General features: G+C 40.6%; 2 protein-coding genes across 2 annotated transcripts in view; both read left to right on the forward strand.

Annotated features, from left to right (window-relative positions):
* LOC309968270 (small ribosomal subunit protein uS5-like) overlaps positions 1-4,286 on the forward strand; it is a gene marked incomplete at its 5' end in the record, with an annotated part of 52,528 nt that extends 48,242 nt beyond the window's left edge. The window contains one exon of the mRNA XM_082849495.1: positions 3,671-4,286. Within this exon, the coding sequence (XP_082705621.1) occupies positions 3,671-4,171 (501 nt within the window). The 3' untranslated portion in view covers positions 4,172-4,286. The remainder of the gene's footprint in view (positions 1-3,670) is intronic.
* Positions 1-25,271, forward strand: part of DIP2B (disco interacting protein 2 homolog B) — a 235,111-nt gene that overhangs the window by 71,117 nt on the left and 138,723 nt on the right. The gene's annotated exons all lie outside the window — the stretch shown is intronic.

The raw sequence follows: 25,271 nt of genomic DNA on the forward strand, positions 1-25,271 counted from the left end.
ATTAGATTAATTAGATTATATTTATCTAAAGTTAGGTGGTTGTTTACTTAAACCTGGTGTTAAGATCTAGAAAGGAGGGGAGAGCAATAAAAGCCCCTTTCTCCCCCACCAAAGTTTTCAATAAATTGAATAAAAACTAAAGGATTAGCAAATGGTGGCCATAATATTACCTTTATTATTGATAAAGGTGAAGGTAAAGGAAGCAGCTTAATATTAGAGCCAAATTGGCTTGCTAACTAAGTTCCAAAATTAGGCAGACCTACCCCCTGGTCACAAGTAGTGCTGGATTAGAGAAGGCAATATGTGGTATACAAAGCCTCCACCCAACCCAGTTCCTATAGGCAGCTCACTCATATGAGGAAGAAGGGCACAACTGGACCATTTATTTTTCCCAGATTTGCCAATCAGATCAGTTGCTTCCCTCCCCAGGATAGAAGCATCTAAGTGGCAAAGAAATGCCAGAGATGTTACGACTGGTAGGGCTCCGTTCACAGAAGGGGACTTCAGAAATGAGGAATAAGCACTCCCCACTAGCATTTGGCTTCTTCTCCTATGCGTGGTTTCTATGAAGAATGCGTTGGTGCCAGGTAGGAAATGGTAGCATAACTAGGCCAGGAGCAAACCTTTGTTTTGAGGAAGAGGCCTTATAACAATTGGCCTCTTGAAAATTATAGCAAACGTTTGTTTACCAGAATCATAGAAATTGTCTGTCCTTAGGCAGCCCTTGCTGCCTTTCTGAAGCATCTGTGATTTAGCATGCTTTACTGGGCATTAAATGAAGGCCCACAACTTAGTCTTCTGCTGTCCTTTAGCATTTTAAAATATACTTGCTGTTCTGTCTCTTCTTTGAGTTTTCTTCACAGACTCATTTTGTCTCCTCCCCCAAACCCTAGTGTTTCCCATGATCGTAGCCAACTTTCTTCTCACTTGACACTCTCACCTTGGCTGTCAGCCATTTACACAGTTTTAACTGTTTAGTATCTTGATGATTTCCAAATCTTTATCTCCACCCAGACCTCTGTTCTGAGCTCCATATTTATATGTCCAGCACTCTATTTAACAGTTCCACCTGGGTCATGTAAAACTGACTTATTCTTCCCGCACACTCTCAACTCCATCAGTCAGAGATCCTTGTCTTTTGTTTTGTGTCCACAGGCTTTGCGAGTGGCATCTCAGCCTATCCACTAGGTTAGGCCAGAAACGTGGGTGTCACGTCAGCAGGCTCTTCCTCTCCTTTATTGCTTACCTCCCAGGTCAGGGGTCAGTATCTGGCCAGAGACCTGTGAGCCAAGAATGGTTTTTACATTTTTAAGTGGTTGTTTAAAATAAGCATATATGTGTATTTGTTACAGAGACCCTATGTTGTCTGCAAAGACTTAAGTATTTACTATCTGACCCCTGTCTGAGGCCAGCAAGTCTTATCAGTTCTCCCTCTAAAACATCACTTTTAATTGTTTCTTTCTATCCCCCCCCCGCCCCCCAAAATCTCACCTGCCCTGTTTCTCCCTTGGCCTCCTAACTAAGTGTTGTCATATTTATAAAACACAGAAACTAGTGATGTCCTCTCTTGTTTAAAATCCTGCAGTGTATTTTGCCCTTTTCTCCTCTGTTTTCTGCCTGCAACCTCTTCAGCCTGTAGGACTCTGCTCAGTTGTCACCTTTTCCTTAAGCCCACCTGCCTTCTTATGGAGTTATGCCCCTATTCCACCTGGTCTGTACTTCTGTTATTACACATTCTAGATTGTGTTCTGAGAATCCATTCGCCATTCAGTCATCCCTACAACACTGTGCGTACCTGGAGGACAGGTTCCATTTCCTATTCGTTTCTATGTCTTCTTTACCTAGCTGTGTGTGGCATATCAGAGGACGGTAATGAATTAATGGGTGCTTTAAGAAATAGTTCTTATTCCTAAGATATGAAAAAATATTAGTAGTCTAAAGATATCATTAATCAGTTTGAGTTGGTAGGCAGGATTTATAACATCTAGACTTTTGATAGAGTCATGCTACATTCTCCTGATTTCTGTTTCATAGCTTTTTCAGTATTACATTTTTAATTTTGAGATAGTTGTAGATTCACATGCAGTTATGAAGAAATAATACCAAGCTATCCCAGTTATCTTTTACCCAGTTCCCCCAATGGTAACATCTTGCAAAACTGTAGTACAAGGTCACAACCAGGATATTGGCATTGAGGCAGTCAAGATACAGAACATTTCCATTAACAAGGATCCCTCCTGTTCCCTTTTATAGCCACACCCACTTCCCCTCCCACGGCAGCTTGCCCCTCCCCCATGGCAATCACTAACCTGTTCTCCATTTCTGCAATTGTCATTTCAAGAATGCTATCTAAGTGGAATCAGAGTATGTAACCTTTTGGGGTTGGATTTTTTTCACTCAGCATAATTCTCTAGAGATTCATTCAGGTTGTTTTGTGTATCAGTAGTTTTCCTTTTTGTTTCTTTTTGTTGCTGAATTTTCATAACTTTTAAAAGATGAAACTCTCCCCTATTTATATATCACTGCAGTTTTTTTTTTTAAGGCTATTTACATTTTTTTCCTCTTGTTCTTTATCTGTAACAGTGGTTTTCAAACTTTGTACTCTTCCCCTGTACTTTTTTTTTGCGGTACGCGGGCCTCTCACTGCTGCGGCCTCTCCCATTGCGGAGCACAGGCTCCGGACACGCAGGCTCAGCAGCCATGGCTCACGGGCCCAGCCGCTCCACGGCATGTGGGATCTTCCCGAACCCGGTCACGAACCCGTGTCCCCTGCATCAGAAGGTGGACTCTCAACCACTGCGCCATCAGGGAAGCCCCAAACTTTGTACTCTTAAATTGAGACTCAAAGAGCCTTTGTTTATATGTGTATTGCATCTATCATTATTTACTTACTACATTATAAATTAAAACTGAAATATTTTAAAAATATTTAATTCACTTAAAATAACAATAAATCTATTACATTCTCATAAGTAATATATTTTTATGAGAAATACCTGTTTTCGTAAACAAAAAACATTTAATGAAAAGAAAAGCACTGTTTTACATTTTTTGTGACTCTAATGTCTGGATTCTCATATCTACTTACTCATTTAATCTGTTATGATAAATTGTTTTGGTTTAAGTATATGAAGAAAATCTGGCCTCACATAGCTATGTAGTTAGAAAAACCAGGAGATAGTCTTATCATATAACTGTGGACAGTCTTCTATGGTACTACACCCAAACTCAAGTGATAGTAAAGATTAGTTACAATGTAGGATGGGAAACCAATAACTTTTCATACTGTTACATTAAAATTATAGTTTGAATGGGTCATTAACTTGTGTATGATTTTTTGTTTTTAACATCATGCATTGGTCATTTGGAAAATATTGAATCGCTGTGTTAGTTACATCTTCCAAATTGTGACACATTTCATTATACATTGTCAAAAATTATATTTGTTAATCTCACCTTCAGTCTCATAAGAAAAAATGCTGAGTATTGGGAAGCTGTCAATCTCAAGTTTTCTAAAATTTTGATTTTTGCTTTGAAATCACTGTCAGTTCATTGAAGTTTATGATTGTCATTAATGCTGCCAGTAACTGTCTCACTTCATTAATTTTTAAGAACATGTCTGCCAGATACTCAAGTCTGAAAGCCATAGTTTGTTCATCATTTCAAGTAGAAATGGTGTTTGGGTGTTAAGTGCTCAAAGGAGGTAGCCATTGCCATCCGTGGGGCCATTTTTCTGGCCAGGCTCTCCACCATCTCCATGCGGCGAGGCTACTGGGGTAACAAGATTGGCAAGCCCCATACTGTGCCTTGCAAGATGACTGGCCACTGTGGCTCTGTGCTGGTGCGCCTCGTCCCTGCCCCCAGGGGCACTGGCATTGTCTCAGCCCCTATGCCCAAGAAGCTACTGATGATGGCCGGAATTGACCACTGCTACACCTCTGCCAGAGGCTGCACCACCACCCTGGGCAACTTCACCAAGGCCGCTTTTGATGCCATTTCTAAGAACTACAGTTATCTCACTCCTGATTTCTGGAAAGAGATGGTGTTCACCAAGTCTCCATATCAGGAATTCACTGACCATCTTGTAAAGGCCCACACCAGAGTTTCTGTGCAGAGGACCCAGGCTCCAGCTGTAGCGATCACAGAGTTTTATATGAGAAAAATAAAGTGAATGTAGCTGGTTTAAAAAAAAGGCAGTTCAGCTCACAACTCAGTTATGTAAGTGCTCTTCTTTGAGACAACACAGAATATTAGAAAGGTGTGGACTCAGGGGTCAAAATGTAATAAAACTAGTAACTACCACTGTGAGTGCAGGGCCTAAATCACCAGCTGTCTTGATTTGTGCTAAGGCTCCAGCCACTTTATTCTCCATTGCTTTTATACCATCAGAGCAAATAATTTAAAAGTGTAAAGTTTGAAATCCATTGTTATAGATAAAGAACAAGAGGTAAAAATTTAAAACAGACTTTCACACAGTAAAAATGGCAGATAATGTCTTAATATATTATTAAGCTATTTTATACTTTGTGGACCTTCGTAAGTTCTTGGGGGACCCCCAGAAGCCCACGGACCACATTTTGGAGGACTGCTGATTTACAGTAATTTGTGATGACTTATTTCTTTCTCCTTTCTCAGATTTCTTCTGTTTGCCTTTACTTTTGCTGAGATAGACCCTATAGATGCACTGATCTAGGTTGAATACCATTACGGGTCAGAGCTCCACTCTGGACTGGCAGCCTCAGCGTGGGCACTAGGCCAATGCTAGGACTGACCCTGGGCACAAAAGAGAAGACTAGTTCACAGCCTCACCTTGGGCAAGCAACAAGGAAGGGCTATAAACCTGCTAGCCTTGTTGGCTTGCTGTGTGTGCATTCAGAAACCGGTCACATCACATGGACCTGAGTCCAGAGGGAGACATTAACTATGACTACTCAAGTGCTTTCCTTCTGAAGCAGTCTTTCAGGCTCCAGGGCGGGAGAGATTCTCAGGCTAGAAAGGGCCCTCCATAGGTCTATCAGACCTACACACTCTAGTCCCAAATCTTCTGAGTCATATCACAGCCTTTTCATTCTAATTATCTCCAGGAAAGGGCCTCAAGTTTTCCTGGCAGTGATAAACCTTAGGAGTTAAGAAGTTTTTCCTTATGAGTACTCTAGATGCTCCCTTATATAACTTAAGTCCATTTTCTTTAGTTTTGTTTTTAATAAAAATAAAGAGCTAATAACAGTGCTTCTCATGCTATTGCTTTATATTTTGAAGACAATTTAACTTTCTGTATCTTCACTGCAGTCTACTTGTGCAATTTTTTTCTTCTATTTTTAACACAGTTCCTTTAATCCAGTGGTCCTGAACTGGGGTGATTTTGCCCCCAGGGGACGTTTGGCAATGTCCAGAGACATTTTTGATTGTCAGAACTTGGGGGGATGCTTCTGTCATTCTAGTAGATAGAAATCAGAGAGACTTGCCTTCATTTCAGCAAAATCACTCATTATGTTGTTACAGTAAGATTTTCACTGAATTTATATTCAGATGATAGGAGCATCCTACAGGACAGCCTCTATCAACTAAGAATCATCCAGTCCAAAATGTCAATAATACCAGTCTTAAAAGACTGTGTGTTAGTCCTTCCTTGTAATTTGTTAGCTTTTTATTAATTTTTTTCTTGCTGAATTAACAGTTTGATTTTACTTTGCATATTATCTAGAATTGTGGTTTTATTTAGAGAAAGTATTTTGATTATGTTCAGGATAATTAAAGATCTTAGAGGTAGATTACTCTTTTGAATATGACTTATGTTTGTACCTCAGGTCATAATACAACATTAGTTTCTGTACCTGAGTGAACACAACTACCTGATGACTTTTAAAAATAATTTTTATGGGCCCCAACCAAATCTTAAAAGAACTCTTCTAGAAATTCCTATAATTAACCAGATTTGGGAACCACTGAAACAGATATGTATTCATAAGCTAGGCAACTTTTAGGACAGCTAGTACAAAGAGAAAACGTTCTTTGTGGCTCTCAGAGATAATATCCACCCTACTGGGCAACCAGTTCTGTCAGTGAAACCAGTCAAGTAACCCTCCCATTGACAAGGTGGAACTGGAGCAGCGGTGTCCAATAAGATTGTGGCTCTTTCCAGTCATATGGTGTCCAGTTCATTGTATTTGCCACAAGTTTGGTTTTAGAAGGGGGTGGTGGTGAAAAGAGATGAGGGAGGCGATAGAGGAGAATTGCTAGTAGAATCGAAGAAATATGATCTACCTTATATCTCAGGAGGGGAATTACTCAGTGCTGACTTCTCTTCCGTAGCATTCATTTGCTACCCACATTCACCACAGTGGTTAAGTGTTCTGAAAAGCTACTTCTGGTATAAATTAACCTGACCAAGGCAGCAGGGGCACTGACTGGGAAGCACAGAGGGCTGTCTAGTCCATTCCCACCATCAAGGATCCTCTGGTCTTGGCCCTTTACTTCTTTTGGCTAAAAGAGAAGTTCATGAAGGTGAGCTTGTTTGTTGGGGTGGTTCCAAGAGCTGTGGAGATGAGACAGTTGTTGAGGAAGGAAAGAAAACATGGTCACTTTTATTTTACTTTTTCTTTTCCTTTTCGTTTTTGAGACCGAAATGTTGCCTTTAATAGTGATCGAGGCAGAGCTTACTGTGGGAGCCGGTGAGCCTGAAGCTGAACCCCCAAGTCGGACAGTAGTGGATAGGCTGCAGGGGGACCTGGGCAGTGGGGCAGGCTTGATCCAACAAAACAGACAAGAGAGACGGATGGTGACTTTTGAAATAAGGCGAATTTTGTTTGGAAGGATAATAGCTTCTTTTCCTGATTAGTTACTTGTTAAGCAAACTAGAATTTTGGAAATGTAAAAAAAAAAAACTATGAAACTTTGGAATATTAGTTTATATTGGAAGCATAAAATAAATATTGGTTGTATTTTAGTGTTCTGGATTTCTTTTATTATTTGTTTTTACTTTTTTAATTAGAGATTTTCAAACATATACCAGAGTAGAGAGACTAGTATAGGGAATCTCCATGTACTAATCACCCCAATATCAACAGTTACCAACACATGGCCAGTCTGATCTCATCTGTACCCTAACCTGCTTTCTTCCACCCCCTCCAATTATTTTAAAGTGTATCAAGCATCAGTATGTAATTTTATCCAGAAATATGTAAGATATTCAGTCTGTGGTCACATTTCCCCTGATTATATAATTTTTTTTTTTGTCTCTTTGGTTTGTTGTCTGGTCTCTTTTTTAAAGATGCTGGTGATCAGATGATTGAATCAAATCCTGGGAATGTGTAGAGAGTCCATTATTCTGTTTTGGTGAGGGGGGCGGCATTTACTTATATTGGATCAGTGATTTCCAAAGATGATATTACAAATCTAATTCCTGGTATAAATTTGAATAACAAATCGATTGAAGGAAATATTTACCATGTACAGAAAATTTTACTAAAATTCCATGTAGACATAACCCCAGCCTGAAATGGGCTTCATCACTGCCAGGAAGCCCAGCTGTTAAGTTTGCTTTCTCAGGTTCTAAGAAGACTATTTCGTACCTTTCCCTCAGACCTCATAGACTTCTGTTCTCTCAGCTGATGGCTTTGTTTGATGCTTCTCTGAGAAGCATCTGTCCAGAGGGACACCCTCATCTGCCCTCCACCACATCTGGAGATTTTTTGGCAGCTGGGCCACTCTTCTCTCATTTCCCTCCAGTTGGTTATAATGTAGCAAGCGCTTGTTTCTCCCCCTGCCCCCACCCCCCGCCATTACAGTCCTTTCCTTTGTGCTGAGTGTCCCACCTCCTTCCCAGGGACCTTACCGCTTCTGTGGTCCCCCATCTCCCTCTTCCATCTTCAGACTCTCCCTGTCTGCTAGAGCATCCCTGTTAGTGTACAGATACGCTCTGGTGCACTCTGTCTCTAGAATTAAATTGTCCCTTGTTAAATCCACCTCTGTCGATACTTAGTGACCCGCTTTCTCTCCCCTTCACAGCTCTTTTCAAAAGAGTTGTCTGTTCTCTCTTCTACTTTTTTTTCTCTTCCATTCACTCTTTAAACCACTCATTACTGGCTCCATTCCTCACTACTTCACTGAAACCGTTCTTGCCAAGAGCACCCAGGTCCTCTGCGATGGAATCTAGTTGTTTTCTTTCTGTCTCGTAGACCAGCCCGCCTTCTCTTTTACTGCCTCCCCTTGCCCTGTGTGACCTCTAAGTGCTGGCATGCCTCCAGGCTCAGTTTTGGGCCTCGCTTCTCTTTATTTGTACTCCTTCTCGCGGTGATTTCACTCACTCCTGTGGCTTTAAATACCATCTTTATGCTGATGACTCGTAAGTATGTATCTGCAGCCCAGACCTGTCCTCTGAATTCCACCTAGAGATCGGTAACCTATGACTCAGGCTTCATGGGTGCAAAAGACAGTTCTGGCTTTTCCCCTTCAATCCTTTTTCATTTCAGTAAGTAGATCCTGATACACCCAATTGCACAAGTCAGAAACTTGGGAATCATCTTAAATCCTCCCTGTCTCCATCCAGCCAATCAACATGTCTTATCAATTCTCCCTTAGTACATATCTCAAGTACATTCACCTCTCTCCATCTGCGTTTCACCACTAAATCACTGTTATTTCTCAACTGGAAAACTACTTGAGTTTCCTAATTGGTTCCTCTGCTTTCATTTTTGTCTTCCATACACTGTTCTCCTCACAACAGGTACAGTGCTCTATAAAAAACACTTAACCACATTATGTAACTCCTTGCTTAGTCCTTAATGATGGCATTTCATGTAGAATAAATTATTGGCTCCTCACCATAGCCTTCAGCGTCCTGCCTGCTTCTCCAGCCTCATCGACTGCTTTCCCCTCCCTCATTATGGAGGGCTACCTTGTCCCGTTCACACCAGGATCTTTCATGCCCCAGGGCCTTGACACTCACTGTTCTTCTGCATGCACTAATCTGTTCCTGGCTCTTGTCCTTACTGTTCAGGATGCAGCTTACATGTCACCTCGTCTGAGAGCCCTTTTCTGATCACCCTTCCCAAAGTGGCTACTTGCCCACCTCAGTTTCTTCTTTGTCACATTATCTGTTTTTTCCAGCAATATTTATTGAGTGCCTACTCTGTGCCTGACACTGTTCTAGGCACTGGGGCGATAGCAGTGAGTGAGGTAGACACACTCAGGAAGCTTCCATCTAGTGGGAAAACAGACAGACCACAAATATATCATATTCTGACTGCGATCTGTGCTGTGTAGACAAATGAAGCAGGTGGGGTGAAGTGAGGGATGCTGTTCTAGACAGCGGTTAGAGGAGGAGACATTTTGACAGGGATTCCAATGAAGTGAGAGAGCATCATCTTGGGTATTTACGTGCTTCTTTTCTGGAAGTATATCTAGAAATATAAGCTCTAAGAAGTCGGGGACCTCACCTGTTCACCGCAGTTCCTGAAACCTAGCACGGTGCCCGGCCTTCGGCAAATACTTATCAATGAATAAATGACCTTTAGGTTCCCACATAATCATGGCATTCTGTGAAGCAGTGCATTCTAGATGTGGCCCACTTACCTTGTCTCTGTGAGCTTGAGTCTTTTCATGTGTTCAGTGAGGGAATCCACCTCAGGGAGTGATCTCTAAAGACTGCCAACCTCACTGTGGATGCTGTGGGCGATCATGTACTCTGTTCCTGGTTTCACCGAAATGGTGAAAAGATTGCAAAAGAGTTGAGCATTCACGTTAAAACAAGATTTGCATTTAAAAAGTTATGTCAGCTACAGTCCTGAGTAGAATGGCCTAGAGGAGGCAAGAGGGTGGATTATTTGGAGGATGTGGAGGGGCTGGGGCAGGTCCAGGCAGGAGCTGATGGTGGCCTGGACTCAAGAGGTGGCCACAGAGATAAGGGAGAATGCTGAAGAAATGGTGGGACTTTCCCAGACTTGCACAGAATTGAGGCAAGAACCCAGACCTCATAATCCAGAACTTTCACTCTTCTCTTGATACTTTAAAAAAAAAAAAAAAAGTCTTTGGGAATTCCCCAGTGGTTCAGTGGTTAGGACTCCATGCTTTCACTGCCGAGGGCCCGAGGTCAATCCCTGGTCGGGGAACTAAGATCCTGCAAGCCGCGTTGATGGGCCAAAGAAAAAACAGTCTTGAAGTCAGCCTCATAGAAAGTTGGAACGTATGAATATGTGTGATGCCAGTGAGTTATTTAAAACAAAGACTGCTTTTTAAAAAATATTATTATAAACATCTAGATCAGAATTTGCCTACATGAAAATGCACTTTTGCTTATTGTATGTGCATCTTTGGGCAAATTCTCAGGAAAGAATTTGGAAAACAGGAGAGGGAATGATATTTTCACTATATGTATATCTTTTGTATCTTTGGATTTTGAACCACGGGTGAATGTATGATAAAAGTAAGTAGTGGGCTTCCCTTGTGGCGCAGTGGTTGAGAGTCCGCCTGCCGATGCAGGGGACGTGGGTTCGTGCCCCAGTCCGGGAAGATCTCACATGCTGCGGAGTGGCTGGTCCCGTGAGCCATGGCCGCTGAGCCTGGGCGTCCGGAGCCTGTGCTTCGCAACGGGAGAGGCCACAACAGTGAGAGGCCCACGTACCGCAAAATAAAATAAAATAAAATAAAAATAAGTAGTAAGGCTTCCATGGTGGCGCAGTGGTTAAGAATCCGCCTGCCAATGCAAGGGACACAGGTTCGAGCCCTGGTCTGGGAAGATCCCACATGCCGCAGAGCAGCTAAGCCCATGTGCCACAACTACTGAGCCTGCACTCTAGAGTCCGTGAGCCACAACTACTGAGCCTGCATGCCACAACTACTGAGCCCGCATGCCACAACTACTGAAGCCCGGGCGCCTAGAGCTCATACTCCACAACAAGAGAAGCCACCACAGTGAGAAGCCTGTGTACTGTAATGAAGAGTAGCCCCTGCTCACCACAACTAGAGAAAAGCCTGTATGCAACAACAAAGACCCAATGCAGCCATAAATAAATAAGTAGATAGATAGATAGATAGATAGATAGATAGATAGATAAAAAGTAAGTAGTATACATTAGGTAAAACTGAAGCCTGTCTGCTCTGAGGTTTTTCTCTTCCAGATGCAGACACTTTGTTTTCACATGTGTGCACCTTCACTCCATTCTTCACTCCAGTTGGAAGTATATGTAAAGCTAGCTCGCTTCTAGATAAAATAGGAGCTTGACACAAAGTCAGGGGCCCCTTCTCTCTTCTCGTGCCCTTTTCCTGTCCTCATACTAATGTATTTGTTTAGCATGTACAGCGTGATGGTTTAATATATGTATTCCCTTGTCCTTTTAGGTTCTGTGGATGTTCTCTTATTGACTCTGCACACCCTTTAGACCACCCTCTTGTTTCACCCTTCACTTGCTTATATGGACCTTATTAAAATATTTACATGATAACTAATTAAAGTTGCTTTTTACACCTTCTTATGACTTGGTAGGTCACCCCTCTCACCTCTTCCCTCTCCCACAAAGACTATCAGAACCTTGGCAGTTACCGAGGGATTCCCTGGGATTTGGGGCAGCAGTGGGAGAGGGGGTGCCCGACCTAGGGTAGTGCTGACTCCCTGCTTTCAGCTTGCAGTTCAGCTCTGCTCCCTAGATCCCAGTGCCCCTGGTACCAGCTCTCCCCTCTTCATCCTTTCTTTAAAAAAATAATTAATTAATTAATTTTGGCTGCATTGGGTCTTCGTTGCTGCATGCAGGCTATCTCTAGTTGCAGTGAGCGGGGGCTATTCTTCGTTGCAGTGTGCGAGTTTGTCCTTGCGGTGGCTTCTCTTGTTGCGGAGCACGGGCTCTAGGCGTGTGGGCTTCAGTAGTTATGGCACGTGGGCTCAGTAGTTGTGGCACACAGGCTTAGTTGCTCTGTGGCATGTGGGATCTTCCCAGACCAGGGCTCAAACCCATGTCCCCTGCATTGGCAGGAGGATTCTTAACCACTGCACCACCAGGGAAGTCCCTCTTCATCCTTGATGTGAAGGCAAAAGTGACTCCAGGCTCTCCACCAATTCTTCCTGGTCCCTCCCACTGGGCTCTTTGTTCCTTATGTCCCCATGTTTCTCTTCCTCTGCATCTTGGCACCTTTCTTCTGTTCAACAGTTTTCTGTAAATTTTCTCTTTTTTCTTTCTTTTTTTTCATTTTTAAAAAAAATAATTTGCTTTCAGTTCCAAAAAATGAATAAATGAAGAAAGGAAGGAAGGAAGAAAAAGAAAGAAGGAAAGAGAAAGAAAGGAAGGAAGAAAGGAGGAAAGGAGGAAGGAAAATTACTTACTTTTTGCCCTCCTTCCCCTTCTTTTGGATACCTGCCCTATTAGAGGTTATGGAGGTATCTTCGATGAGGAGGGAATATTTTTCATGGGGCAGTTTGTTAGGTTCTGTCCAAAATAAGACTAACATCTTATTTTAAGTAACAGAGGTGCATAGAAGTGATTTATGCCAGATTGTGATCACCTAGGAAGTTGCCAGTACTGTAGTACTAGTTCAGTCCTAGTCTCTCTGTTTTCAGGTTTTCTTCCTCTCCGTAGTGTCTCCTGTACTCTGAGATCTTATGTGGAAGCAACAACTCTAAAAATACTTTAACCAGGGCTTCCCTGGTGGCGCAGTGGTTGAGAGTCCGCCTGCCGATGCAGGGGACACGGGTTCGTGGCCCGGTCCGGGAAGATCCCACATGCCGCGGAGCGGCTGGGCCCGTGAGCCATGGCCGCTGAGCCTGCGCGTCCGGAGCCTGTGCTCCGCAATGGGAGAGGCCACAACAGTGAGAGGCCCGCGTACCGCAAAAAAAAAAAAAAAAAACTTTAACCATTTCCAGTTCATTTTCGAAAGCTAGAAATCCACATAAACCTTGCCTGCCACTCGTGCTTCTCTATTCTGCTCTTCCCACCGGTTCTCTTAAGTTTTCCAATTACTTGTCTACATACTGCAAGCATTCTGCCTGCATTTCTGTTTTGAGGTCCATCAGAGAGTAGAAAGACAAGCTGTATTATACTTTAAACTCTGTCCTAGTTGTGTTTGAAAACAAGGTATAGGAAAGAAATTTTGAAGAAAATTATCTCTTGGGACCATTGGCTTTTATAAAAATGTAATCTGTAGGCTTAGAATTTATTTTGGTAGCTACAGAATACTGATGAATGAAAGCAAAGCTAGACTTATGTGTTCAGTTACCCTGACCCACCCCTCCCCCAAGAAAACCAACCTTGGAATAACACATTGGTGAAACAGCTTTAGAAATTGTTTTGTTAGTATTTCTACTGTATTGTGCTTACACAAGATATTCAGAGTTCCGAATGGATGTACAGTAGTTATTTCCTTACTAGTCACTTCACTGAAGATCAGGAGGACCTTTTTCAGGGAATGCTATCTGAATGAGATACCTTTCTATCCCTCTACTGTGTGGGGAACAGGCGCCTTTAACAAGACCATGATAGCTAGAATTCCATCTTAATCCAGCTGCTGGGTTATATGTGTATGGCCGCTGCTGTCCATCTGGGTGTTGTGCCTGTTTCTATAGAACGTTTTAAGTGTAGAGGGTGGAGTGGGGACCGGTGAAGTCAAGTGATGTATGAGGGAAAATCTCTTAACGTTCAGAATTTGTATTATTTGTATTAAAGGTGAGGACCTTTAAAGTCATTTGATTTAATGAAGTGATTGGAAGTGTCTTATTGATTTAAAATTGTGATAATCCTGCTGGTTGCCTTAAAATGACAAGTAATTGCTGTAGTGCGCTATTTTCTATGACATAAGGTAAAACTGATGGGTTATAGAGTGCTGTTTTCTCTAGGGTGATAAGAAACAGTGTTTCTGAAAACCTGATAAGAGACTGAGTTGAGACTTGGAATGATGAGAGGGAACCATTTTATGAGAAAGTCTAGGGAAGGTGTGTTTCAGGCACAGGAAATGATTGGTGCAGGGATCCTCAGAATCAATGTATTTGAGTAACTGCAAAGGGTGTGAGGTTGGTGAATTAGAAGAGTGGTGATGGGATCCATAGATACGGGTGAACAGGGGGCAGATATAGTAGGCTCTTTTGGGCCAGAGGAGGATTCTTCATGTTACCTAAATTTTAAACAATTGAGTGATTTAGGACCTCCAGGAAGAAAAGTTAGAAGAGGTTAAGAGGAGAAACTTGAATATTACAGTGGAAATATGTGCTAATTAGGAGCTAATTATTTTCTAAGATTCTCATGCTGCTCTTTTTTCTTCCTTGCAACTGTTGAAAGTAAGGTGGTGGAGTAGATAGGCAGAGTAACATTTACAGCATGGTTTCCTTCTCTCTTTAAAGATGGCATTTGTCGCCCCACTGGAGGAATGATTGAGGTTCACAGTTGTGGCCCAAAGAGTGACTCATTGGGTTAATTGTTACAGCACCTGCTACTAGAGGATCATTATTGTGATAATTATTTCCAGTGAAGGCACTTTTTTAAAAACAGGAATTTAGACTTTAATATAAAAGTATAGATTGATCAAGTTTTGATGTTATAAAATTTTAGCTTGTTTATGGACCAGAACTCACATAGGAAATTCCTTTTACAAGTTAGGTATACCATCTTTTCAAATAGTAGGAACTAAATCATTTGTCTCATTTCCCCATGAAGGCCAAGAAGCTGGGGGCTAAATTTAATGCCCCGTTGTTGAACCTGAAGCTATTCTAAGATTTTATTATATTGATTTTTTTTTCTTTCTGTGTATCCATCTGGTGTGTGTTATTTTAAATATTTTCTTTCTTTTTTTTTTCTTTTTTTTTCCTTTCTCTCTTTAGCAGGCAGCTAAATTTCAGTCTGAGCTAAACCTGAGTTTTACACTTCTCCTACAACCTTTCTCAACCTTTCTACTCTTGCTGGAATTAAAACCCATACACTAAGTAGAACTTACGTATAGCTCTAGACTTAATGTCCTGGTATAAGACCAGAGCTGAGTTTAGTCTTCTAGAAAGATCAAACATGTTGACTTTATGTTAAACTCAAAGCAGCAGCTCATTAAATACATGTCCCAGTTTTACAAATGATTCCACCCATTTTGCATATGAAAAAGAGCCAGTCAGAGATTAGTGAATCACCTAAGGTCACAGATGGAGATGATGTGAAGGCTACCCCTTTGTTTCAAGTATGAGATGCTGGAACACAAGCAACCTTCTCTGCTGCCTTATTAATTAATATTAGAGCACAGAAGCAAATGTCATCCTAAGCTTGAATCTGAACCATGATATCTTTTGCTCTTTTCCCTTTGATCTGATTCTCACACCTGTAAAGATAGTGTTTACCTCAAGGGATTTTGTGAGAATTAATTTAGGTTTAATTTTTAAGTGATGAGGCCTCTAGACGGAAAGAAACCTCCTGTTTTATTTGGCTGATGTTTAGACCAATTTTAGAACTTAGTAGAGTTTTCTTTAATTATATGAAGTAAACTCAGTGTATGTTAACGTGAAGCTTGGTACATATATTACCTCGTCACATGTATTACCTCGTGATATAGATTAAGATTCATATACTCAGTCATTATAAGGCTTTATGGTAAGTGTGAAGCAGTTTAGCGATTGGATTATTGATCTAAGAACTCAACATTAATTGTCAAATAGGAAAAGGACATTAGAAATATTAAAATAATGTATTTAAAAAGTTGAGCCCAGCTCAAATGTAACATAGGTATTTACAGTTTGATATGTGATAAAGTGTTTTGTCTATCTTGGTCTTATATCAGCTTAGGTATTTTGCTGTTTTTATTTGCCTGACTGGTTTTTAGATTATCTGGTTTATTTTAACAATGGTAAAATAACTTAATGGTGTCAGCCCTGGGTGTCTTAAAGGGTTTGTCTTTCAGAATTGGTGACCCACCTTTCAGCTTTTTTGGGGGAAGGGGGAGCCGCCCTGCGCGGCTTGCAGGATCTTAGTTCCCTGACCAGGTATCAAACCCGGCCCTGGCAGTGAAAAAGTCCTAACCACTGGACCTCCAGGAAATTCCCCCACCTTTCAGCTTTTAGCTGTCATTCAATTATTTTAGTTTACTTTGACATTTTTCTCTTATTGAGAGGGAGGAGCTCTACTTTGAATAACTTGATATGTTAAAAAAATTATTTTATTAGTACCATTACGTTACACTGGCCACATAAATTATCACAGAGCTTGGGTTCAAAGTCTAAAAGGATTAACACTTTGGCAGCTGTTGGCTCTAATGAGACTAAAACCATGCTGACTCTGGCAACGCAGGTTAGCAAGCTAGTGGTGCACACAGCTAGTGGGTTTCCTGTCCCTTTGTGTACTGGTAAATATATTTAGAACTGGAGAGTGAACTGGTAAGTTTTTTTTTTTTTAATGTTATTTATTTATTTTTGGCCGCGTTGGGTCTTTGTTGCTATGTGCGCGCTTTCTCTAATTGTGGCGAGTGGGGGCTACTCTTCGTTGCAGTGCGTGGGCTCCTCATTGAGGTGGCTTCTCTTGTTGTGGAGCACGGGTTCTAGGTGAGCAGGCTTTAGTAGTTGTGGCATGTGGGCTCAGTAGTTGTGGCTCATGGGCTCTAGAGTGTAGACTCAGTAGTTGTGGCGCACAGGCTTCATTGCTCTGTGGCATGTGGGATCTTCCCAGACCAGGTTTCGAACCCGTTTCCCCTGCATTGGCAGGTGGATTCTTAACCACTGTGCCACCAGGGAAGTACCGACTGGTAAGGTTTTTTAACAGAAAGCTTCAAGTACACCAAGATTATACTTAATGTGGCCATTGAGGAGAATACTACATCCATGTCTCTCAAGTATAGTTTTTTCTTTCTTTGTGACAATTAAATGTATTAACCAAAAGTCTGTGTATTCATTTACATTATAAAATAAGCCATTTATTCACAGAAGAAAAATCTCCAGATGGACTAAAGTAAAAATGAGAAAAGAAATAAGTGGCCTCTGGCACATGGCCTCCTGGGAATGTATTGAAGGGCTCCTCCCTTCTCCCCCTTTACTCTCAACCTTCCTTCTTCCACCCTCAAGGTGGGATTTCTTTGTGCCTTTGTGATCTCATAACTCCAGGTCAACTTCTCGAACATGGTTTCTTTCCTTCTGTGTTTTTTAGGCATTTACAGTGTTCAGTAAAGCTGAATAATTCTATAGCACATTGCCAGTAGGTGCTGCCATCTTATACACAGTATTCCAGCCTGATAGCTCCATGGCTGTAAGACTTTGGTTCATGTAAGAAGAATCTAATCTCATTTATCAGTGCTTTATATAACTTAGTATATAAAAGAAGATCTTTGGCAGGGATAGAGTTTGTTTTAGAAATATAAAATTAGAATCATAAGTAGAAATGAAAAAGGGAGAAATTGGGAGAGGGTCTTAAAGACAAAGTTTTGACCATATGAGTTGGATTGTGTCTGTTTTGCATGGTGGTAAAACAGGTTAACAAAAGCCATATATATATAGATAGTTGAGGGATGATCATTACTGTGCATAGCCAGTCTGGGGTTAATTGAATCTTAGAGCTGTGACTGTGTCCAAGACCAGGAGACTTTCAGAGTGTTGACCTGGTTTGGATGATCCTGAGAAACACAGCTTCCAGTTGGCACTAAAGTACACTGAAGATTCACTACCTAAGGAGTTCAGTAACCCAAGGTATTTAGATAAATATGATTTGCATGTTTTAAAAATAGCTATGACTTGTCTCAGTTTTATTTCTTTGAAACTTGGTTATTTTTACTTTTTATGCTAGAATAGGTAATATTTGCTTTAAATATAGTCAGATATTTATACAAGATCAGTAAAAATTTCCACTAACTTCTTTTAAAAATTATCTAAGCTCGTTTTTTTCCTTATATATTTAAAAACTCACATATTTCTCCAGTCTTTGTGAATCCTTCTGTTAATTTGCCCTTTAGGCCAACTAGCATATGCACAGAGATGTGCTCTTTGTATGGAGGGGCTCCACTATACAAAGTTTGCAGCACATTGTTTTTCACTTAGTTACTCTCAGAGCACTTTCCATATCAACATATATCGATTTACTTCATTTTTTTTAAAGGCCTGCATAGTGCATATTGGAATGGGAAATCCATCATTTATTTGACAGCATAACTTATTAAATCACTGTAAAAGTTATTTTAATTTAAGCACAGGTGGTTAAAAATCTGGCATCTAATTTAAAAATTTTTTTTTATTGGAGTATAGTGCATTTACAATGTTGTGTTAGTATCAGGTGTACAGCAAAGTGAATCAGTTATACATATACATATATCCACTCTTTTTTTTTTTTTAGATTCTTTTCCCATATAGGCCATTGAATAGAGTTCCCTGTGCTATACAGCAGGTTCTTATTAGGTATCTGTTTTATATATAGTGGTGTGTATATGTCAGTACCAATCTCCCAATGTATCTCGCCCCACCAATCCCCTGGTAACCACAAGTTTGTTTTCTACATCTGTGACTCTACTTCTGTTTTGTAAATAAGTTTATTTGTACCTGGCATCTAATATTGAAATGTCTGGATTCTTTGTCAGCAGCATGGAATTTCATATAAATGAGTTTTTAATTTATCCATTGTCCTCAGAGTTTACAGACAGAAGCTCCCTCACTATTCTGCTTACTCTAGAGAGGGAAAAGGTTAAAAGTGAGAATGTTATCTTAATATAACAATATTAGGTAGTGCTGTGGCCTCCTGTTTCTGGAGGAGTATGATTAATAAATGAGCATCTCTTCTTTGAGTCAGCGGGCAGCACTGGGATGCCTGATGACTGAGGGCATCTGAGAGGAGGGAGGTCAGAAGAACTCGCCCTGGAATCAGGGAGCAGGGCTCTCAGACCTCTCCTGCGCAGTCCTGGACTTTGTCAGAGTAGCATGAATGATGAATGCTGACTCCTGTTTAACTGAAACAGTAGGATGCTTTAATAATATTTTAGAGCTTCTCTTTTATAGTTATCTTTTCAGTCTTCTTTGTGAATATAAAGTTATGTTATATTAAAGTGAATGGTCACATTTAAGGGAGAAGGTTACAAGTGAACAGTAAGGTTCTTTGGATGGTTTAGTTGTTTTCAGCCCTTCAGAGTTTTCTTTATCACATTTGGCAAGTATATTTTTCGACCTCCCACTGGCATGAAGTGAGCGCTCTTGCAGAACATGGTCACGCTTAATTCTGTCAGATTGGGTCCAAAGCAGCCATGTGACTGACTGATGTTAAGATGCAGAAATAACTTAAGTAATTTCTAAATATGAGTTTGGTTTATTTTCCTTTCTTTAATACCATCAAGTTATCCACACCTACCGATTTCTGCATTACTGAGCTAAGGACTTTTTCTTTAAAGGAGGGACAAACTGGGAATCCTGATGATTTACTGGGTAAATCACTTAAGGTAATGATAATGGTAGTGTCATGAGAACAGTGGATATAACTTGCAACACAAGTTGTACTCCTCTTGAACAGAATTTTGTTAAGTAGTCTTAATCCTGGCCTTAAACTCTTCAGGAGAATCTTAACACAAGTTCTTCTGTCATCCTGCCTCCCATCCCTCACACACATACCTTTCTTCTCCATGCCCGTTCCCACCGCACACACTCCCCTTCTTAGAGACTTTTGGAACATATTATTTTACCTGGCTTTTCAGCTGCTTCTTATTGCTCTAAAATGTATCCTTGTCCAGCTCCAGATTCTCCGTGAATGCCACCACTTTACCTCTCTGGTCACCCATAAGTGGGTAATTCTACAAGGCATCCTGCTTTCCTTTTCTCCTTTGGCTACTGAGAATAAAAATACCTCCTTTTCCTTTTTTATCCTTTCCTTCAGATGCAGCTTTGATGATAATGATAATGATCCTTTACTAACAACTTGCAAAAGGTTTTCAGATTTATTACTTTCCTTTGCTCACACATGCACACACACAAATTACTGTGAGGAAGGTAAGTTGGATATTTACATCCCTATTTTGCAGATGAGGACACTAACAGAAGGCTGGAAATGACTGGCTTAAAGTCACATAACTAGTTAAGAATAGAACCAGATCACTAACCAGATCATTTTATTCCAGAACCAACGCTTTTTACACCATACTATACTGTCTACTTTGTATATTTAAAAAGTTTTTTCCTAAACAAAAATAGTTCCTTTTTGTGAGAGGAATTCTTTTTTTTAACCCATGTTTATAGCAGCAGCATCATTATTATTTTTTAACATCTTTATTGGAGTATAATTGCTTTACAATGTTGTGTTAGTTTCTGCGGTATAACAAAGTGATTCAGCTATATGCATTCATATATCCCCATATCCCCTCCCTCTTGCATCTGCCTCCTACCCTCCCTATCCCACCCCTCTAGGTGGTCACAAAGCACTGAGCTGATCTCCCTGTGCTATGTGGCTGCTTCCCACTAGCTATCTATTTTACATTTAGTAGTGTGTATATGTCAGTGCTACTCTCTCACGTCCTCCCAGCTAACCCTTCCCCATCCCCACGTCCTCAAATCCATTCTCTATGTCTGTGTCTTTATTCCTGTCCTGCTCCTAGGTTCATCAGAACCATTTTTTTTTAGAGTCCATATATATGTGTTAGCATACAGTATTTGTTTTGCTCTTTCTGACTTACTTCACTCTGCAGGACAGACTCTAGGTCCATCCACCTCACTACAAATATCTCAATTTCGTTTCTTTTTAAAGCTGAATGATATTCCACTGTTTATATGTGCCACATCTTCTTTATCTATTCATCCATCGATGGATACTTAGGATGCTTCCATGTCCCGGCTATTGTAAATAGTGCTGCAGTGAACATTGTGACATGACTGTTTTTGAATAATGGTTTTCTCAGGGTATATGCCCAGTAGTGGGATTGCTGGGTCATATGGTAGTTCTATTTTTAGGGGTTTTTTTGGGTTTTTTTTTGGCGGTATGTGGGCCTCTCACTGTTGTGGCCTCTCCCGTTGTGGAGCACAGGCTCCGGACGCGTAGGCTCAGCGGCCATGGCTCACGGGCCTAGCCGCTCCGCGGCATGTGGGATCTTCCCGGACCGGGGCACGAACCTGCGTCCCCTGCATCGGGAGGCGGACCCTCAACCACTGTGCCACCAGGGAAGCCCTATGTTTTGTTTTTTAAGGAACCTCCATTCGCTTCTCCATAGTGGCTGTATCAATTTACATTCCCACCAACAGTGCAAAAGTGTTCCCTTTTCTCCACACCCTCTCCAGCATTTATTGTTTGTAGATTTTTATTTTTTGCGGTATGCGGGCCTCTCCCGTTGCGGAGCACAGGCTCCGGACGTGCAGGCTCAGCAGCCATGGCTCACGGGCCCAGCCGCTCTGCGGCATGCGGGACCCTCCCGGACCGGGGCACGAACCCGTGTCCCCTGCATCGGCAGGCAGACTGTCAACCACTGCGCCACCAGGGAAGCCCTGTTTATAGATTTTTTGAAGATGGCCATTCTGACTGCTGTGAGGTGATACCTCATTGTAGTTTTGACTTGCTTTCGTCTAATGATTAGGGATGTTGAGCATCCTTTCATGTGTTTGTTGGCAATTTGTATATCTTCTTTGGAGAAATGTCTATTTAGGTCTTCTGCCTATTTTTGGATTGGGTTGTTTATTTGATATTGAGCTGCATGAGCTGCTTGTATATTTTGGAGATTAATCCTTTGTCAGTTGCTTCGTTTGCAAATATTTTCTCCCATTCTGAGGGTTGTCTTTTCATCTTGTTTATGATTTCCTTTGCGCAAAAGCTTTTCAGTTTCATTAGGTCCTATTTGTTTATTTTTGTTTTTATTTCCATTTCTCTAGGAGGTGGGTCAAAAAGGATCTTGCTGTGATTTATGTCATAGCGTGTTCTGCCTATGTTTTCCTCTAAGAGTTTTATAGCGTCTGGCCTTCCATTTAGGTCTTTAATCCATTTTGAGTTTATTTTTGTGTGTGCTGTTAGGGAGTGTTCTAATCTAATTCTTTTACACGTAGCTGTCCAGTTTTCCCAGCACCACTTATTGAAGAGGCTGTCTTTTCTCCATTGTATACTCTTGCCTTCTTTATCAAAGATAAGGTGACCATATGTGTGTGAGTTTATCTCTGGGCTTTCTATCCTGTTCCATTGATCTATATTTCTGTTTCTGTGCCAGTACCATACTGTCTTGATTACTGTAGCTTTGTAGTATAGTCTAAAGTCAGGGAGCCTGATCCCTCCAGCTCCATTTTTCTTTCTCAAGAATGCTTTGGCTATTCAGGGTCTTTTGTGTTTCCATACAAATTGTGAAATTTTTTTGTTCTAGTTCTGTGAAAAATGCCAGTGGTAGTTTGTTAGGGATTGCATTGAATCTGTAGATTGCTTTAAGTAGTATAGTCATTTTCACAATGTTGATTCTTGCAATCCAAGAACATGGTGTATCTCTCCATCTGTCTGTATCATCTTTAATTTCTTTCATCAGTGTCTTATAGTTTTCTCCGTAAGGTCTTTTGCCTCCTTAGGTAGGTTTATTCCTAGGTATTTTATTCTTTTGGTTGCAGTGGTAAATGGGAGTGTTTCCTTAATTTCTCTTTCAGGGTTTTCATCATTAGTGTATAGGAATGCAAGAGATTTCTGTACATTAATTTTGTATCCTGCAACTTTACCAAATTCATTGATTAGCTCTAGTAGTTTTCTGGTAGCCTCTTTAGGATTCTCTGTGTATAGTATCATGTCATCTGCAAACAGTGACAGTTTTACTTCTTCCTTTCCGATTTGGATTCCTTTTATTTCTTTTTCTTCTCTGATTGCTGTGACTAAAACTTCCAAAACTGTGTTGAATAATAGTGGTGAGAGTGGGCAACCTTGTCTTGTTCCTCATCTTAGAGGAAATGCTTTCAGTTTTTCACCATTGAGAGCAATGTTGGCTGTGGATTTGTCATATATGGCCTTTATTATGTTGAGGTAGGTTCCCTTTGTGCCTACTTTCTAGAGCATTTTTATCATAAATGCGTGTTGAATTTTGTCAGAAGCTTTTTCTGCATCTGTTGAGATTATCATATGGTTTTTATCCTTCAGTTTGTTAATATGGTGTATCAGATTGATTGATTTGCGTATATTGAAGAATCCTTGCATTCCTGGGATAAACCCCACATGATCATGGTGTATGATCCTTTTAATGTGCTGTTGGATTCTGTTTGCTAATAATTTGTTGAGGAATTTTGCATCTGTGTTCATCAGTGCTATTGGCCTGTAGTTTTATTTTTTTGTGATATCTTTGTCTGGTTTTCATGTCAGGGTGATGGTGGCCTCATAGAATGAGTTTGGGAGTGTTCCTCCCTCTGCTGTATTTTGGAAGAGATTGAAAAGGATAGATGTTAGCTCTTCTCTACATGTTTGATGGAATTCACCTGTGAAGCCATCTGGTCCTGGGCTTTTGTTTGTTGAAAGATTTTTAGTCACATTGTCAATTTCAGTGCTTGTGATTGGTCTGTTTATGTTTTCTATTTCTTCCTGGTTCAGCCTCCGAATGTTGTGCTTTTTTAAGAATTTGTCCATTCCTTCCAGGTTGTCCATTTTATTGGCATATAGTTGCTTGTGGTAATCTCTCATGATCCTTTGTATTTCTGCAGTGTCAGTTGTTACTTCTCTTTTTTCATTTCTAATTCTGTTGATCTGAGTCTTCTCCCTTTTTTTCTTGATGAGTCTAGCTAATGGTTTCTCAATTTTGTTTATCTTCTCAAAGAACCAGCTTTTAGTTTTATTGATCTTAGCTATTGTTTTCTTCATTTCTTTTTCATTTATTTCTGATCTGATCTTTATGATTTTTTTCCTTCTGCTAACTTTGGGGTTTTTTTGTTCTTCTTTCTCTAATTGCTTTAGGTGTAAGTTTAGGTTGTTTATTTGAGATGTTTCTTGAGGTAGGATTGTATTGCTGTAAACTTCCCTCTTAGAACTGCTTTTCTACATCCCATAAGTTTTGCGTCATCATGTTTTCATTGTCATTTATTTCTAGGTTTTTTTTGATTTCCTGTTTGATTTCTTCAGTGGTCTCTTGGTTATTTAATAGCTTATTGTTTAGCCTCCATGTGTTTTTATTTTTTACAATTTTTTTCCTGTAATTGATATCTAGTCTCATAGTGTTGCGGTTGGAAAAGATACTTGATACGATTTCCATTTTCTTAAATTTACCAAGGCTTGATTTGTAACCCAAGATATGGTCTATCCTCAAGAATGTTCTATGAGCACTTGAGAAGAAAGTGTATTCTGTTGTTTTTGGACAGAATGTCCTATAAATATCAATTAAGTCCATCTTGTTTAATGTGTCATTTAAAGCTTGTGTTTCCTTATTCTGTCTGGATGATCTGTCCATTGGTGTAAGTGGGGTGTTAAAGTCCCCCACTATTACTGTGTTATAGTTGATTTCTCCTTTTATGGCTGTTTACATTTGCCTTATGTATTGATGTGCTCCTACGTTGGGTGCATAAATATTTACCATTGTTATATCTTCTTCTTGGATTGATTCCTTGATCCTTATGTAGTGTCCTTCCTTACCTCTTGTAACAGTCTTTATTTTAAACTGTATTTTTTTTTTTTTTTTTTGCTGTACGCGGACCTCTCACTTTTGCAGCCTCTCCCGTGTGGAGCAAGGGCTCCGGACGCGCAGGCTCAGCAGCCATGGCTCACGGGCCCAGCGACTCCACGGCATGTGGGATCCTCCCAGACCAGGGCACGAACCCGTGTCCCCTGCATCGGCAGGCGGACTCTCAACCACTGCGCCACCAGGGAAGCCCCTAAAGTGTATTTTATCTGATATGAGTATTGCTACTACAGCTTTCTTTTGATTTCCAGTTGCACAGAATATCTTTTTTCTATCCTCTCACTTTCAGTCTGTATGTGTCCGTTGGTCTGAAGTGGGTGTCTTGTAGACAGCATATATACGGGTCTTGTTTTTGTATCCATTCAGCCAGTCTATGTCTTTTGGTTGGAGCATTTAATCCATTTACATTTAAGGTAATTATTGATATGTATGTTCCTATTACCATTTTCTTAATTGTTTTGGGTTTGGTTTTGTAGGTGTTTTCCTTCTCTTGTTTTTCCTGCCTAGAGAAGTTCCTTTAGCATTTGTTGCAAAGCTGGTTTGGTGGTGCTGAATTCTCTTAACTTTTGCTTGTCTGTAAAGGTTTAAATTTCTCCATCGAATCTGAATGAGATCCTTGCTCAGTAGAGTAATCTTGGTTGTAGGTTTTTCCCTTTCATCACGTTAAATATGTCCTGCCACTCCCTTCTGGCTTGCAGAGTTTCTCCTGAAAGATCAGCTGTTGACCTTATGGGGATTCCCTTGTATGTTATTTG

Source organism: Leucopleurus acutus (genome assembly GCF_964270905.1).
Source record: "Leucopleurus acutus genome assembly, chromosome: 11".
NCBI classification, from domain to species: Eukaryota; Metazoa; Chordata; class Mammalia; order Artiodactyla; family Delphinidae; genus Leucopleurus; species Leucopleurus acutus.